At 42.8% G+C, this 19,143-nt stretch overlaps 1 protein-coding gene across 1 annotated transcript in view; it reads right to left on the bottom strand.

The window, feature by feature from the left end:
* The window catches only part of LOC146057753 (solute carrier family 26 member 10-like), a 68,041-nt gene that overhangs the window by 9,929 nt on the left and 38,969 nt on the right, over positions 1–19,143 (bottom strand). The window contains exons 6-12 of the mRNA XM_083169402.1: positions 18,531–18,613; positions 16,588–16,735; positions 14,560–14,673; positions 7,097–7,174; positions 5,972–6,067; positions 4,551–4,657; positions 3,383–3,452 (exon numbers count right to left, since the gene is read on the bottom strand). Coding sequence (XP_083025528.1) covers positions 3,383–3,452; positions 4,551–4,657; positions 5,972–6,067; positions 7,097–7,174; positions 14,560–14,673; positions 16,588–16,735; positions 18,531–18,613 — 696 coding nt within the window. The remainder of the gene's footprint in view (positions 1–3,382; positions 3,453–4,550; positions 4,658–5,971; positions 6,068–7,096; positions 7,175–14,559; positions 14,674–16,587; positions 16,736–18,530; positions 18,614–19,143) is intronic.

The raw sequence follows: 19,143 nt of genomic DNA, 5'->3' as shown, positions 1-19,143 counted from the left end.
ATCCCCATCAGAAACCTCTTCTATAATTTAATGAAGCTCACACTGCCTAGTGGTCTTTGCAGAACTGGCACTGTGGGAGTTAAACTCTGCTTTCTCCAGTTGCAAGGCAATGCTAGCAACCAAGAGACAGTAACTTGTGGAGCACTAGGATACCTGGAGAGTGGGATGCTAGGGATCCATTTGTTTGGCTGGCGATGGGTGGGAAGCAGGAGAGGCATGGCCTGTTCCGCTGTGAGAAGAGATGATGCGGCACATTGAGAGAATGGAGACAAGCGGTAGCAGAGTGCAGACTGCACTGTTACAGGAGGAGCTGATCGGGGAAGCTCACCCAGTGCAGTGGAGAGATCCACTGCGGGGAGAGCTGGAGTGGAGGCCCTAATTGCAGAGTTGTAGATGATAGGCCCAACAGGGAATATTCCCGGTTGCAAAAGGCCCAATAGGGAAGATTCCCAGTAGGCCGGTGCACCTTTGAGGCCACCTGTAAGCCAGTGATTTTTTTTTAAGATGTCGCCCAGTCCAGAGTAGTGGCCCCATACCCCTCCTGTCTCCCACAAAAACAACCTTTGTTCCATGAGCAGAATATCTGATGCTACAAATTCTCATCTAAGGCGGGCGTCCATCTATATCCATTGTGACATCTGATAAAGATACAGGAGTGGGTGCTATACAGCTTGCTACTATTTCTGCTGTATTTCTGGCATCCACTGGGAGAGGTTATCTTTGGGGAGATGGTAATGAGTGTTTATTTGCTTGATGGAGGTTTTGGGGTCTGTGTTCAGTCTCAGTGGGGGTGCTGGGGCATTATGTGAAATGTGAAGGTAAGTTGTTTATCACAGCAGCTTAAAGGTCAGAGGACCATTAGGCTGCTAAGCATATGGACAGCAACGGTTTCCACACACATGTCGTGATCCACAAAGGTAGTCTCAGTAATTGCGCTAGTAGATTCTAAGCTGCACCTCCAATATATCCCTCCTGTTAGTGAGGGAAGGTAAAAGTAGAATAGAAAAAGGGGAACATCGGAGTGCGCTAATTATGTATTACCACCCAACAGCAGGGCCGGCGCCACCACTAGGCAAACCTAGGCATTTGCCTAGGGCGCCGGCCACTGGAGGGCGGAAAATGCCGCCCGGGTACCTGTCCTACCGGCGCTGTCTATTTCAATCTGGCGGCGGAGGCAGCGGGGGTCCCTGCAGTCTATTAAAAATCACGAGCGCTATCCGCCGGGCTATGCGGAAGCGCTTCTAGTGTGAAAACTCTGGCAGCACGGCGCACGCTGATCTCAGCCAATCAGCGTGCTGCCAGAGTTTTCACACTAGAAGCGCTTCCGCATAGCCCGGCGGATAGCGCTCGTGATTTTTAATAGACTGCAGGGACCCCCGCTGCCTCCGCCGCCAGATTGAAATAGACAGCGCCGGTAGGACAGGTACCACCCCACACCTCACACACACCACCCCCCCACCCCGGCACCGGGGCGCCCCCAGCCCGACTCGCCTGGGGCGCTCCGGTGCCTTGCACCGGCCCTGCTCAACAGCACAATAAAATATGACATTTTAAAATACAAATTCACTCTTCATGTATCTGATGTCCAGATATGTTCAGAATAAGAATCACGTTTTTGTTCAGGTTAAGAGATTTTTATGGAAGAAGATACCAACGCGTTTAGTCAGTTTGACTTAATCAGGGGTAGGAACAAAAAGGAAAGGATCATATGATCTGGATCCAAACATCTAAGAGCATTTTCTATGGTACAGTACATAGTGAAAGATAGGGGGGAATTTACTATTTGTAAAAAAATAGATGTATTTGTATCCAGAAATACACTTATTTTTTACATTTACAATCCCGAAAATACGGCAATTCGTATTCGTATTGATAGCACATCAATATGAATATGAATTGCCATATTTTTGGGATAGTAAATGTCAAAAATAAGTGTATTTCTGGATACAAATACACCTATTTTTTTACAAATTTTCTTTAGTAAATTCCCCCCATAAAATCAATTTAGATTGACAAGGGAGATATAAAGCGACCAAAAATCCAGGTCGGTGACAAGCACCTCTGGGGTTCCCTTCTAAATATTTGAAATATTGGTCTCATACAAAAAATTATGTGGGACCACAGTCCAGTAAACACCAGCCTTCTCTTCCACAGATAGAGTGATGTAAAGTATTAATCCTGCCTATTTTGGGGTTAGTTCCACCTCCATTTGGTTTGGTACTGTCCACATGAGACGACTTATGAAAATGTTTTCGGGGCTACTTTTAGTTCCCAATCTGCTCCTACAGCCAACTCACCTCTTATAAAAGGGATGCAGACAGCACACTCCCAAAATTATGCACAGAGAGTGGGCAGGACTGCCATTAGGGCTGTAATTAATGCACCCCTTTACTTTACTTTACTTTAAAGATGACTAATCAAGATAATAGGGATTGTGAACCCCATTACACCTACTAATGCGGGCGGGTCTACATGAGTCCAGACCAGGGTTGCTGACTGAGGGAGAAGAGGAGGAGATCCAGCCAGCCAGACTAGATTTCCAGGCAGATGGAAGGACAGTGATGATTGAGTGTGAGTGTGTTTATATGCATTATATGCAAAACTAGTACTACTGTGAGCATTATGTATAAGTTTTGCTATTACTGTGGATGTTGTATATATACACAGTGTTACTGTTTCAGGCATTATGTGTATAAGTGACGTCACTACACAGAGCCGGTAAGTGTGATGAAGAAGCGCCAAGCCAGAGAAATGTTCCCCTCTGCCGACTATACCCCGCTGGACCTGTGAGGCCCCCCCAAAAAAGGAGCTGCTATAGGCGGGGGGTTTACCGGCACATCAGGGGCTCAGAGTCTCTGTCCATGTACTGACAGAAACCTTACACCCCTCCAAAAATGGCCACCACCACCGAGGTGACAGAAGCTAGAGGACCTATAGCGTCTGTCATGAGCAACGAGCATGACAATGAGCATGTAACCTTCCCTAACAACGAGCATGTAACTCCCCTCCTGACAACGAGCATAGTATATTGGATACACACCAAAATGATTTCCGGGGCAGCGCACATTGGTAATGATATTGACCGCACACAATGGACAATATGCATGCATGAGTGCTATCAATGTCAATATTGTCCAATCGTTAACTATATATCGCCCAGGGTGCACCCAGCTGAAGGCAACCTGTGTCACTCCAGCTACGATGCATCTACAGATCCAAGCAGGCTTTGCTACAGTTTTGCTGTTAGGGCAAGCTAAACCTGGGCAGATCATGCTTGGATTTGTAGTTCCACAACAGCTGGAGTGCCGTAGGTTGCCTATCCCTGGAATAGTGTACTCGATAAGCCTGTAATGTAGATTTTTGCCAGAAAGTCTGTCTGTACCTTATCATGTTGTTCCACCGGCCTATATATTTCGGTGTTGATGGCTCTTCCCAGAACGGAACATTGTGCTCTAAATATAGAAAAAAAAACACATTATTTTTTAGGTCCAAATGAGGCTAATGTGTTATCTCTCTAGAAGCAGGCATGTCCAAACTGTGGCCCTCCAGCTGTTGTGAAACTACACATCCCAGCATGCTTTGTTTTAGCATTCCCTAATAGCAATACTGTGGCAAAACATGATGGGACTTGTAGTTTCACAACAGCTGGAGGGCCATAGTTTGGACATGCTTGGTCTAGATTAATGTCCTGTGTTGCTATTATTAATAAGAACCACCATATATATTTGAAAACTTGAACATATTGGAAACTACTAACAATTTACGGTATTAGCACTCGGAAAGGAAAAGACCAATGGCGTAGCTGCCATAGGTGCGGGAAGTGCTACTGCTATGGGGTCTATTGCTGTGGGGGACCACCTTACCTGTCAGTTACATGTGTTATATACATTGTTTACTATTGGATGGTACATAGTGGCCCTTATAAACTTTAGTATTGGGGTTTGCAATATATCTAGTCATGCCCATGGACCTGCTCATTGTAATGTGGCACAATATAGAGTGAATGCACTATAGTGTGGCATAATTTGGACTATGGCACTATAATGTGGCATAGTATGAACTGGGGATAATACTGTGTTGCAGAATGTGTACTGGTAACTCTACAAAGTGACATAATGTGAACTAGGGCACTATAGTGTAGCATAACCGTAACAGCTGCTGTGGAGAGGTATCGCTGTAGAAGCAATGGGACAGGGGCCTCTTAAGATTTTTGCTATGGGGCCCTCAAAAGTTCTGGCTAAGCCACTGGAAAATACAGTCACATGCCTATAATAGGGGTACATTTATGGGAGTTTTATTGAAAATGGGATGTTGCCCATGGCAACCAATCAGAATCGATCTATTATCTTCTAAAACGTGCTATCTAAATAATAAGTAGAATTTGATTGGTTGCTATGGGCAACATCACATCTACAATAGAACTCCCATTTTAGTAATTTTACCCCTATGCGTTTTGCAGTTTGATTTTTCCATGTTATAGATTATATCTCAGTAAAAGCTAAAATTATTGGACCTTTTACCTTCTATACTTCATTTGCTGGATTGCTTACCTTTGTGTCCGGCATACCACAGTCATCATAGAGAAAACTACACCCACAGCCAGGCCCATTTCCACATTGAGGATGACTACCGCCAGCCACGTGACCACCCAGACAGACTGTAATAGAAAATGAGAACATGCTATCGTTCTTCTAGATAAGAAAGACCTGGGCAGAATGTACGGTACTTGTTTAGTTTCACGGGGGCCGATATATCGGATGCGATATCGGCCGGAGTTGATTTTATATAGTGTGGCTCGTTACGCTCGCCACGCTTTGGGCTCGCCACACTATATAAAATCAACTCCATGCATAGTGGATAGTGGAATTATGAACAGGTAAAAAAATCGCATCGGATCGGCCGATATATCGGCCGATATCGCATCTGATATATCGGCTGCCATGAAACTAAGCAAGTACCGAATGTACATAAACACTGGAATATAAAAGTATCCATAAAAGCCACCTGGAGGGTGACTTTGGACAGCATTACCATACAGTAGCTAGCTATGAGGGTCATTCATCTGAGAGCGCAGTAGCTTGGAAGCAGCAGCAATAGCTCTGGACAGGCGTCTATTACAAGAATGGACAAAATACTGAACATTGATACTTAGCGCACCAGGGTGTACCTTCATTTGGACCAGAATGAGGCCTGATATGCACAGCACCAATGCCAGATAAGAAGTCCACCTATTGATGAAGATGCCATACTTCACCGCAGACAGCCCAATCTCCAGGGGCAGCCACCATCTCAAGGGATGCTGGACGCACCCTCTGGAGCAGTGATTTTCAACCTTTTTACCTTGTAGCACACTAAATAAGATTTTAAACTTGCCAAGGCACAGCATGAGATCCCCACAGGGCAAAACACACACACACAAAAAAAGCTATTGGCCCCCATATAAAAAATAATCACACTGGTCCCCAAAGGTAATAAAAATAAAATACATTGGTCCTTTACATGAAAAGAAGAGACCAGTAAATAACAGTTGAACTGGTGGCGGCTGTAAACTGGTTTGGGAATCTCTAGAACTGAGGGCACACTTGAGACCAGCTCAAGGCACACTAGTGTGCCACGGCGCAGGGGTTGAAAAACACTGCTCTAGAGTAACATAACAGGGATTTCCACTAGGCCAACTCCCTTTCCAGGCGAGTGCATCAACAGCGTGCATGCAGTAATGTAGACTGTGCTCCCATTGATGCCTCTGCCTTTACTAGTTATTTATACGTAAACAAATGCTGCGTACTGCCAGTGTCCTCCCATTTCTTATCTTCAATATACAACACATAAGTTATAACTATACTAAGTGGAGGCAGGAAAATTAATATTAAACAATAGCTGCTTTTAAACGTTATACAAATGTAAGATTATTTGACTTTATTTTACAATCAATGTAAATTGCTTATTATTTTGATGTGTTAGGAATACTTACAAAGTCAGTTTTGCTTATTCTCCATAATTCTGGGAGCTCCTGAAACTGTAGGAACATCTGTCGGAGACTTACGACGTTTATACAGGCCAACACTGCCTAAGATAAAAAATAAATAAATCTAGTGAGAAAGGGGCCCATTGATTAATAATGACTAATAAGGAACAATTTATTCTGTTAAAGAAAGTTTTATGTTTATTTTTCAAAAAGGTCAGCATTCCTGTACTATTACTGCTTTCTTTTATTGTGAGGTATTTTATATGCATGGTTGGTGTAATCTTTAGCATTACTGCCTCACAGATCATGTGTTCAAGGCACTATCGATATGGAGTTTGCATGTTCTCTCTGTTTCCATGGTTTTCCTCCTTGTGCTCTGGTAACCTCCCCCACACACCAAAAACATATTGGTAGTTAATGGTTCCCAGATTTTCCTTTCAACTAGCCAGGAAGGATTCAGTACTGAATCCCGGCGCTCGGGATCCCGGCATTCAGAATCCCGACGCCGGAATCCCGACAGCCGAAATGCCGACAAGGGGGGGACGTGGATCGCCCCCCCTTGCGGGCTCGCTACGCTCGCCACGCAGCGGGCCCGGTTCCTCGCTACGCTCGGCACACTAATTTATTCTCCCTCCAGTGGTGTCATGGACACCCAAGGAGGGAGAAAGTGTCCAGATTTTGGTTGTGAGGATTCCGGCGTCGGGATTCTGAACACCGGGATCCCGACCGCCGGGATTTTAACTGCATCCCGCCAGGAAGGCTTCCAACATATAGTATAAATAAATCACCATTTCTTGAAACAGAATACATAGCATGATGCTGTTTTTTTTTCAGGTTTTATTAACCAAAGTAATAAACCGACAATAAAACACTAGTGTATTAGCTTTTCACAACCACTGGGTGTATATAATGGTGGTTAAGTAAGGCCTGGCTCCATCTGCTGCCACCAAGGGGGGACCAGGAGGCACTAACACCACAGACATTATAGAAGATATGATGCGTTTCATCCAACGTTATGAAAGGGTAAAACTTCTTCCATCGAGTCTGGAGTTTTGGGAAATAAAATGCATTTACCAATTCTAATTAATAAGGTGCCACCATTGCTGCTCGTCTTTTGCAGAGGAATATTACCTTTGGTAAGTAGTTAAATAGTGGACCAACCCAAATCAGGACGACTAGCACCACACTACTAGTGAAGAGGCCTGAAAGCTGGAGGAAAGAAAAAAAGATTACATTGATGTCAGTGTGGAATTTGTTCGTAGAACATTCAACTGAAGAGAAGCTTTATTACAAACAATAACTGTGTGTGAGTGTGTGTGAGTGTGTGTGCGTGTGTGTGTGTGTGTGTGGGGGGGGGGGTTAACATGAGGCAATTAGTTCTATTTCTAAATGATTTGTCTAGATTGCTTAGAAATTAAGCACAGATTGCTCCGTGAGTATGCGCCCAAGTGGTGGCGATGCGCATTGCCATCACCTGATTAGATCTTGACTACATGTAGTCAAGATCTAGTCAGATTGCCAGTGTTCTAACCAGAGAACCTAGTTAGCACAGATCGCCATTACACACACATAGCTATGTGTCTAGCGGATCGCTCAGCATACAGACTCTGTGTACACTGCTTTATTACCATATAATGTGGATATTTAATAACAATAACAATGCAAAATCTGTTTTAACCTATCATCTCTTTCGTCTTGTTTGACAGTTCAGGTTCAGTGGCTCACAGCAGTATATGCACATGACATGATTTATGTGTAGAAGTTGGCAATAAAGTGAATTGTATTTATAGATTAATCTTTTTTTATATATATAACAAAGGAAACTGACGTTCTTCTTTATACTAGTTTTCATATGTACTGCTATCAAGAGTGAAAGCATATAATCTTTCCAGGCACTTGGATTGGAGTAGCTGGCCATCCATGAGTAAATCAGTAAGGGTAAATGCAGGATTTGTAAGGGAAGCGGGAGTTCACATGCATACTGTATATACTTGCTGGGGTGCCAATACTCTGTTTTTCACAACAGCCATTTATACAGAAAAACATAGATGGAAGTTAATGCAAACCAATTAGTAAATCTATTCTCACATCATCATGGTTCAATAAGGTAGTGTTAACGTTTCGGTTCTATCAAGGGAAGACCAACATCAAATCCAAAACGATACTGACAAAACCACCTTACTTGTGCCTACGTATAACCCTTAAAAAAGGGAAGAGATAATATTTAATCTGTCGGACAGAACCCTCACTGCAGACGAGATGACCGTACTGAGCAAAGGGTTATCATTCATTCCCTCATCTAACTTTGACGAATTCCAATGGAGAGTGGAATCCTTTAAATTCAACCGCAAATTAAGACTAAAAGAACATTTCTCCAAACATGACATGCCAACTCAGGCTGATGATATTCATGTATTCCGTCCCAAATCGACTTTTGATCCAATCACCAACAATCTAACTTTAAAAACCTTTAACAAATCCCTTGACCATTTGGCCACTATGGAAGGCCGATCTAAAAATATACACAGACCCAACTTGTCCCAACAAGAAAGGTAGAGTTTGGAAACTCTAAGCAAGGACCCTACAATCACTATACGCCCCGCTGATAAAGGTGGGGGTATAGTGATACAAAATGTATCAGACTACAGAAAAGAACTTGAGAGGCAACTAGCTGACTCAGAGGTCTACTCGAAACTTTCATCAGATCCCACTGAAACCTATAACAAGGAACTACAACTTACCCTACAAAGAGCAGTCCTCAATGGCATCATCTCCAGCAATACCTCCAAATACTTGTTTGAGGAACATCCGATTGCACCGGTGTTATATTCGCTCCCCAAACTGCATAAAGACAGTATCAATCCCCCTGGGAGACCGATAATCGCCGCCAGAGACTCAATCTATTACAAGGTGTCCAAATACTTGGACCATTACTTGCAACCCACTGTGCAACTCCAACCGACATATTTGAAGGACACGACCACACTGATACAAAAATTGGCCCTACTTGACGATCTTCCTGACCAGTGCTTACTTTGCACGATGGACATTACCAGTTTATATACGAACATACCGCACCAAGAAGGGATCGAGGCGGTCCAGAAATTATTGACAGACAGTAATGTATACGATGGTCCTCAAATTGCATTCTTTATTGAACTCTTGTCACTCACCCTCATGCGTAATTACTTCCTTTTTGATAAATGTTGGTATTTGCAACGCAGGGGCTGCGCGATGGGTTCTTGCGTAGCCCCTGCGTATGCAAACAGTTTCATGTTTGCAATTGAGTACAGTATGTTTTTGAGTGACCAATCTGCTAGGAGTAAACGCAAGCTCTTCCTCAGGTATATAGATGATCTCCTGTTGGTGTGGGCGGGCAGCCGGGAGGAACTTACTGAACTCATCGAGCGAGCCAATACTGCGCACCCCACCATTAAATTCACATTTGAAATTGATCCTAAGACGATACATTTTTTAGATGTCCAAATTACATTAATTAACAACAAAATCTCCACTGGTCTCTACAAAAAGGCCACAGATCGCAACACACTGTTGCACTGTTCAAGCGCCCATCCCACTGCCACTAAAAAGGGACTCCCCTACTCTCAATTTCTGAGAGTCAGACGGATTTGTGCTGACCCCTCCGATGCAGAAAAAGAAATTGATACCATGATTGGCAGATTTTTATGTAAAGGGTACCCGCACAAAGAGTTACTCATGGCCAAAACCAAAGCACTCTCTATACCTAGAGAGGAAACCCTCACTCCGAAAATTCCTATCAAAGGAATGGATCAAATTGCTTTGGTTCAAACCTACAATACCAGCTCACAAGCTATCACGAAATCTGCTAAACAATTATGGCCCATGATAACATCAGATCCTGATCTTAAAACTTTTTCCAGAACCAAAATCTTGCCCAGCTACAAGAGATCGAGAAACCTTAAAGATCTCTTGGTCCATAATGATATCTCAAATTTGTCCAACCCTACAGAAAGCAACTTTCTCAGGAGAAAACCGGGTTGTTACAAATGCACCAATTGCATTACATGCAATTACCTGTAAACAGGAGACTCATTTGTACATCCCCATTCAGGCCAAAGATTCCCCATTAAATTCGTTTTGACATGTAGCACGACACACGTTATATATATTATCAGGTGTCCGTGCGGTCTACTATATGTAGGCAAAACGATCTGTTCATTCAAAACTTGCATGGCTGGCCACAGATCGGCTATCAAAGCGTCAATTGAAGGCAAAATTGGCCAGATCGAACAACCGGTTCCAAGACATTTCAGGGAACACAGGCATGGACTAGCCACCTTACGTTATAAAATAATAGATCATATCCCCAAAAACATCAGAGGGGGGAATCGTGATAAACTCCTGCTCCAAAGGGAGACTTGGTGGATTCATAAACTTAAAACCGTACACCCTGCCGGTCTGAATGAAGCCTGCAGCTTTCACTGCTTTTTATAAACTTTCTGGTCAGCTTACTGTTGCGCTCTCTGACTTTAGCACTCTCTGTATTTTACTTTCATTAACGCCTATACAGCCTTTGGCCGTTCACTCTATTTGGACCTCCGTCGTCCATTAGACAGCCGGAACCTGAGCACATATAGCCGGTTCTCTACTGTTTAGTTCGATGTATTACGCTGTTGATGTTCAGATTTATTTCCAATGTACTATACCAGAGAAGTCCTTTGAAGTGTTCCTGCATGACATTTGGATATTTATGAGTGCTGCATTGTACATATTTTCACATATGTGGGTCTTATGTTTGTTTCACATTTGTTATTGTAGGGTTGCTTAGCAACACCCCACGGGTTCCAGACACACCGACGGGTGTGCGCCGCCAACTGGTGACGTCACTTGAAACGGACCTACGGGGCAGAGCTGGCGCCCGTTGCACGAGTCGTTGGTGAAGGTTATTTAGGTAAGCTATCATTGTATGTTTTGTATGAGCTTGAAAAAGGTCTGAAATAAATAGACCGAAACGTCGCTTGACACCTTGTTGTCCCTCGTTATTTATTACAAGCCCTCCGAGTGCCACCACTTCCATACTTTATATATGTATATATATATATATATGTATACACATGCACATACAGCACACGCACACACACACACACATACATACCTGTATGTATACCTATATAAGAGGGGTAATTTGAAAAGTTTGTGGTACAATGAAATATGCTCAACAGTTTTTTTTTATAGTTACAGAAAATGTAACTTAATTTAGGTTTACATAACACGTTGCAAGTTAATAACTGTTTTTACTTCTACACACTATTAAAATGATCAGAATGACAGAATTTAAAGAAATGGGCGTAATTGCTCAAATCACAATCATCGTTTTTATAAAGGGGTTAATACCCACAGAGATCCATGAGGACATGGTTATGACACTAATGGAGGCTGCTCTTTCCTTTAGAATGGTTATGAAACGGGCAGCAGAATTCAAACGAGGAAGGGAGAGCGTCCCTGTCCCACGAGGTTCATCACCGTTCCCTCACAAGAAATCCATGTCTGAAGAATAACAGAGCGTTTTATTGCCAAGCATCTGTGTATCTCCCTGATTGTATTCATGCTGTTATGCAAAATGAACTCCAAATGACAAACGTCTCAACTCGATAGGACCAAAATCTTTTTACTGTTGATTACACGTGGAAAAGTATTACCATGTTTTTTTGTTCGATGCAGATCCCGAGAGGTTTCTTCAACAGTCTGTAAACATAGATGAGACTTGGGTGCATCACTTCCAATCTGAGACTAAAATAATAGAAGCATCAGGAATATCCTGCTCCAAAGAAGACAAAGTCATTGTCTTCCATCTTTTGGCCTACCTTGAAAATGGTAAAACTATCACTAGGAAAAACTATGATCTTTGAAGCAGCTAGGGCAAAAAAACTGAAGAATTGATGTGGGAAGAGGGTTGCTCTTCCATCAAGACAATGCTTCAACTGACAAGTCAGTGGTGGCCATGACTGCCACCCAGAATTGTGCATTCCAATTGTTTGAATGCCCCGCTATTCACCTGATTTGGCACCCTCTGACTACTATATCTTCCCCAAAATGAAGAAAGAGCTCAGTGGTTGCCATTTTGCCATGGATGGTGATATCACTGAAGCTGTTGATCAGTTTGTGTGTGTGCAGAGAGTTAGATTTGGATGAGATATTTTGTTTCTGTGCAGGGAAAATACAGACTGCTTTATTTTTACATTGCAATATAGATCTCACTTTGTAGTAAAACCCCACCCAAATCTAACTCTCTCTGCACATTTTACATCTGCCCCACCTGCAGCGAATATGGTTTTGTCCACCTAAGAAGGAATTTTCCAGAAGGAGTAAACCAGAATAACCCCCTAAGAGTGTACATCTACAAGGGGATTAGGGTAAAACCGTGTACCTTAAGCCACAAACTTAACATTCACCTCTCGTATCTATCTATCTATCTATCTATCATAACACACTCATATGTATAGCATGTTATATCATAACAGACCACACACACACAATACACACACACACACACACACACACACACACACACACACACAACCACAAACATACTTTCACACTTTCCTCTGAAGAGAATATATTGGGTTATGACATGGGCAGGGCTGGACACTTTGCATCCTTTGACTCAACAGACGGATGGAACTAAAAAGAGGGGGTAGGGTGAAAATGTTAAGATTTGTGTCATAGTGGCTACTCGCTACCCATAGTCCCAATCTGCTCCAACTGGATAGTGGGAAGATGGTCCATGCATCACAATACTCCTTACTAATCGAAAACTAACTGCAATGATGGTAATAGAACAGATGGATACTGCACTTCTTATTTTAAAAGGCAAAATTTGTTGCTTAAAATCAAAGTAACATCTGGTATGGTTGAATAAGCTGCACAATCAAATGTTTATAAAGTGTGCAGCTTGTTCAGCCATACCAGATGTTACTTTGATTTTAAGCAACAATTTTTGCCTTTTAAAATAAGTAGCGCAGTATCCTTCTGTTCTATTACCTTCTGGCTTTTTTGGATACCTGTAAAACACAGAGATCCAATAAAAAATAGGTTAGTAGGCAGTGGCACAGACACACCTGGAATCTGCGGCCGTATACATGTAGATAAATGTTTACACAAAAAGGTTTTTTATAATATTGGCGTACAGCAATTACAATACAGTAAAGCGCCAGAAAGGCACAATCACTCTCTAATGGACAAAACCATGTGCACTGCAGGTGGGGCTGATGCAACATGTGCAGAGAGAGTTAGATTTGGGTGTTTTATTGTTTCTGTGCAGGGTAAATACTGGCTGCTTCATTTTTACACTGCAATATAGTTTGAAGTACAAACCCCACCCAAATGTAACTCTCTCTGCACATGTTACATCAGCCCCACCTGCCGTACATATGGTTTTGTCCATTAGAGAGTGATTGTGCCTTTGCGAGTGAACCAGAATAATCCCCCTAGTGTGGAAGTAACTGCAATTATGCTCTAGATTTTGCGGAAATCACTCTTAAATGGAAGTGACATGCCTCTAGTTAATCATTTCAATATGGTGCCAACTTGTTACATTTTACAGGGCAGACAACATTTCTAAATGCACAGAAACTATGTAACTAAGACATTGACGTGTGATACATGAAATAAGATGGTGCCAATGTTCCCTTAAATGTAATGCATTTATAATTCTACACCTAATAAGATGTATTTTATGAGAAAAAGGGAAATACTGTACTTAAGAGGGACAAGAAAAAAGTTGTCCAGGCTTTTTGAGACTACACAGCATACACAACACATCATGTTCGTCATGGATTCATCTCAGAGTGATGGGGTCATGGACCTTTATATGTCTGTGGTGGACAAGTAAGTGATTTCTAATGGGATACGGTCACCAGGTCGACAAGAGGAAGGTCGACATACATTGGGGTCGAACACTGAAGGTCCAAATGCATGAAGGTTGAAAAGTCTGAAGGTCGACATGGGGTCAGGTTGACAGGGTCATTAGGTCAACACATATCCCCATATCGACCAACTGTCAACCTTGCCCATGCCGATCTAATGCTTGCATCGACCTAATGACTTTGTCGCTATGTCGACCTTCAGACAGGTCGTCCTTGATGCATGTCGACCTTCAGTGTTCAAACTAATGCATCTCGACCTTCCTCTTCTCGACCCTATGACCCAAACCCATTTCTTAGAATGCACGATGCCAGTGTTTCCCAAACTGGCGCAAAGGCATCCTGGGTTATCCCATATTACTTGCAGGGTGCCATGCGTTGGAGGTTCAGAACAAAATTAGATTACTTATGATCAATATAATTGGGAAAAACCAGTGCTGGTGGTTGGCAATCATACAATATGTGTATAAACAGATGAACATCCCTGTCCACCACCACCACATAACTGGACCCAAGGACAGGTAAGCACAATCTACTTACTTTAATAATGTTTAACTGGAATTCTCATTAAGAAACTTATGAAATTCTAGAGAACTGTAATTAAAGAAAGTTTAGGAACCGTTGTTTGCAACAACATAGTTTCCTTATAGTAAAAAAACCAACATTTATATTCAATTCAGTATAAATCACCTGGGTATGACCTCCAGCACTTTCAAGAATGTTTGTTGTAGCCAAAGTAGCAGAGCTGGGAAAACAGTTAAATAGAGACGAGACAATGTTGGATATTCCATGAGCCAAAAGTTCCTAAAAGAAAAGAGAAATAATAGGTACTTTGGAAACACTGTAATTCAATGCCTTGTTCTTCTCTGAAATTTGCTACCAGCTAATGCCCATGAAACTCCTACAGTATACAACTCTATGGCCAGGTATCTAATGGGAGCAGAGTTTAGGGGCCAGGCAGAAGTCGGATGACTTCTTCCCCAAACTCAGCCAATGTAATGGAATGCCTATTTAATGCTCCAAATGCAATTTAGATCCGACTTCTCTGAGTATTTTTTTATGGTAGGAAGTGCCTGGCTTTTTTTTAATACTGTATAAGTTGTGTTCGGCAATGATGTAAATCAATAACAAGTACACAAATAAAGAACATTTGCAACAAATAATTAATTTTAAAATTATTTGCAACCTTAAAAAAATGCTAAATACACTTTGATCTGTCAAAATAGGTCATGTACTGTACATGTCTTTTTTGCACTTTTCCTCATAAATGCATCTTATTTACATCGTTATGCAACACACAAGCAGCCTCTGATGATTTAAATAATATGCAGCATGCCTATTTTCTGTATATAATTGCGACTATATCAACATAAAAATTGTTATACAACAGTGTTTTCGAGCCAAACACTGTAACATAATTTGGTACAGGAACATAACTTGGTTGCAGTTGCATACAATGATACGTGGCATGGCTATATTATGTGTGTAATTGTGACTGTATCTGCCCAGAACAGGATTCGGCAGCCAGGAATTCTGCTGCAGCACCAGCTTTAGGACAGGCATCCTGCAGTCTCCTGGGGGCACTGCAGTCAATGCTGCAGCTACCAATGCCAGTGGCACAGACCCCTTTGTGATGTCACCTGTCTCAGCATGGATGACACTGCCTCCTTAGTGATGCTATCGTCATGGGGCATTTTAGGGGAGTGGCCAGCACAAGGTGCAAACCATACTTGCCTACTTTTGAAAATTTGTTTCAGGGAGATTATTGTTGGTAGTAGAATTTTGCACAGCGCCCCATTGAGGGGGCATGTCATGCTCCACCCAAAGGGCGTGTCTAGTTCCATATATGGAGAGATTGTGAAAACAGATTGTGAACGTGACAACTAGGAGCGTGGGTGTGTACTGCTACATCTGAGAGCAATCTGTTAAAATCAGTGGCGTAGCTATAAATTTTGCTCCCCCCTGCCAAAAAGTTTGTGGCGCCCCCCCGGGCTCCTCTCCAGCGTGTTTCCCCAGCGTGTGATGTGATGACGTCACACGCATAACGGAGAAGCTGAAGCAGGATAAGGGAAGAGAAACCAACAGACACTGCTGCTTCCCTTGGCTCTGACGCATCCCAGGCCGCCCCAGCACACCCATCCTGTACACAGTAGCCAATAGCCAGCTCTGTGTACAGTCAATTGAATCAGTGGGGGGGATTTGTCGTCTCTGCCATGGCCACACCCACGCTGCAGCTGACTCGCCTCCGGTGCTCAGCCAGCGGACAGTGGCAGGCAGCAGCATATCAGTGCATCCAGCGGGTGCTGGCGCCCACATAGACCCCACTGTGGCTTGCTCCCCCAAGCAGCAGCTGGGGCTGCCTTACAGTAGTTACACCACTGGTTAAAATGACTTGTATCCAAATGTAGATGAGCCCCAAAGCAGTTAGTTAGAGCTACTATACTTGCTAAAGTGCTGGGAAACGGTGCTGGTGATTCAATGTAAATGTATCTATCTCCCATTCCTTTTTTTTTCTCCAAAGATGTAACAGTGTAATGTGGGCTAAGTGAAATGAGGGAGATTGGTAGACTAATGAGGGAGAGAGGGAGATTGCTGCTATTTCAGGGAGTCTCCTGCAGAATGCAGGAGGGTAGGCAACTATGGTGCAAACTAACTTGGTTATTGCACTGTATAAACAATTCAGCATACCATTATGTTAGACTGAAGATGCTGTCTCACCTGGTTAGGGTCAATGCTATATCGGTGTTTTTCTGCATAGATCATAGCAAGTGACACTGACACAGCATAGCCCACAAATGTGATTGCAATGGTGTCCCCGATCACATCAGGAATGACATTCAGTGAAGGGAGTTTGGGAGCTGGAAAACTGTTCAGAGAGAAAGATATTAGCTGACAAAGCAATAACTAAAGGAAACATGATCATTTCACATTTCACATTAACCCTTTGAGTGCCAAAATAATTTGTCAAAATAGGTGTGAAAATTGGCAAGCAAACCTTTTTATTAACCCTTTGAGTGCCAATGTTGCTGTGCGAGATCCTCAAAATATCCGTTAAAACTGCCAGCGCCGCCAACTGCGACTGTTCTTTTTTTTTTTTGGTGCAATATTTATCTAAACTTCAATTACTTGACTTGGCTGAATTTGAATTATTTATACTAAAAGAACAGTCGCTGTGAGCCACGCTGCGATATTTTGTGGATAGCTCACAGCACTCAAAGGGATAATTTCACTTACGGAAGATTCATTTTAAGTGAAGTTTTTATAGAGATGGGGCGGGTTTGGTTTTACTTGGATTTATTCTTGAAGTGGGATATTATTGGCTATCCAAAACACATGACAACCGATAACCAATTGGAAAAATCCGAAATTGCGATAATCTGGTGTTAAGAACCAAGTAAATTTGAGTAAAACTGAATCCGCTCATCTCTAATTTTTAATAATTTTGTAGTTATATCATATTGACAGAATAGCTACATATTACTATAATAGTGAGCATCATTTTGAGGCATAAGTTCATCCCAGTCGCCTGTTGGTGCCCCCTCCCCATAAAAAGGTGTAACAACAGGTCAGTGTCAGACTCACAAGTTTCAGCCATCTGCAGGATGAGTCAGCATTCCATCAGCTGGTCCCATCTCACAGTCCAGCAGCAGCCGTGGGTGCCCTGTTGGATGGCTTCTGCCTGGTACCAGGCAGAAGCCATCCTGTCCTCTATTGCGGGTGTCAACAGGGCTCCTGGGACAGCGTTGGTTAACTCTGCAGCAGCAGCGGGTGCGCCGCAGGACTCTGCTGGAAGAACTGTTCGATACAGCTGTGAACCATACAGGTGCTGCTGTACATGCAGGTGCCTCTTTTGGACTTGCACCTCGGAGCCAGGAGACTCCATTGCCTCTGGTATTTACGTCTCTGTCATAATCTTTCGAAAGCTAATGTCGGTGCTGAACCACAGTCCACTCACTGTATAAATCCAACTTCAGTTGTATGTTCGGAGGCTTGGTTTACCAGATCTTCCTAATAACCATAGATAAAGTATCTAGAATTGGCATTGTCCTGTATAGTGCTAAGGGGTCTTGGAGCAACAGGCGAAAATGGGCTCCTTCTGGGACACTCCAACGGACTTGGGCATGCTTTCAGGGACCTGGTATCACCTGCCGGAGGCAGGTGAAACAAAATCCCTGATAAGCCAGGGCAGGCACATAATAAGCCATCCTTAAAATGGGGGCACCCAGGGTACCTATCTGTTGTTGGCAAGCTGGTCCCTCCTCCTCTGCAGCTCCATCTATCCTGTGATATCTTTGGGAAAATGGGGACACACAGTGAAAGAAATATCACTGGCAAGATTGCACTGCTGAGGAGAAGGGTTCTGTTTGTGGCACACAGGAATATACTGGGCTGGGGCAGTTTCTCAGAGGAGGGGTCACACTGCACACGGGTTTAGTATGCCCCTGCACAATGAAAATATTTAATTTATTCATTTATTGTCACAGTAGATAAATTACCTACTGAATCCAGTATAAAGTTGTGAGTAGATTTTTTCAACTATAAAAACTATAATTTATTTAAAAAAAAATCAATATTGAACAAATTCATCCTCCTGATAAAGTTCCAAATCTAAATATCACCGCACTATATATATAAAAGAAGATAATCATCATAATAATTACCCTGCGGGTATGCTCCCAACTATTTGCACACTGTATCGGCTGTCCAAGGAGGAAGCAAAAGTTATTCCAGTCGCTACAAGGACCTGAAATACAAACAAGGTTTTTCATTTTCACTATATATATATATATATATATATATATATATATATATATATATACTCATTCTTGACAAAAGACATCACATACATATAGTAATTCTGCCACCATAAACTCGTATTTATCCATAGCAATGCTTATAATTGTAAATACTATTTACAAAGCAGGGAAGAGACAATTTTTTGACAAGACCACCAGATAAAAGTCTGTTGATTACTGTATGGACCTTATTCTGGTTGTTTTGCAAGGCTGCAAATTCGCTGCCTTGCGATTCCACCAGATGCCGCCTTGCGATTGCCGGGTTGCCCCCCCTCCACATGCCCGCATGCCGCGTATGCTCGCACGGGCAGTGAATGGATGTTTTACATCGAATGATGTGGAAGGCACACGCACATCTGAGGTAACCTTGGATGTGCGTGGGCATTCAGAAGGAAGTGGACGGGCAGTTGACATCCGGTGATGTCAGCTGCCAACCACCGGTGCCCACTGGTGCGTGTTTGCTGTGGCCGCACATGTG

This window comes from Crinia signifera, chromosome 2 (assembly GCF_055691185.1).
Source record: "Crinia signifera chromosome 2, ASM5569118v1, whole genome shotgun sequence".
Classification (NCBI taxonomy): domain Eukaryota; kingdom Metazoa; phylum Chordata; class Amphibia; order Anura; family Myobatrachidae; genus Crinia; species Crinia signifera.
This window is presented reverse-complemented; position numbering and strand designations above follow the sequence as displayed.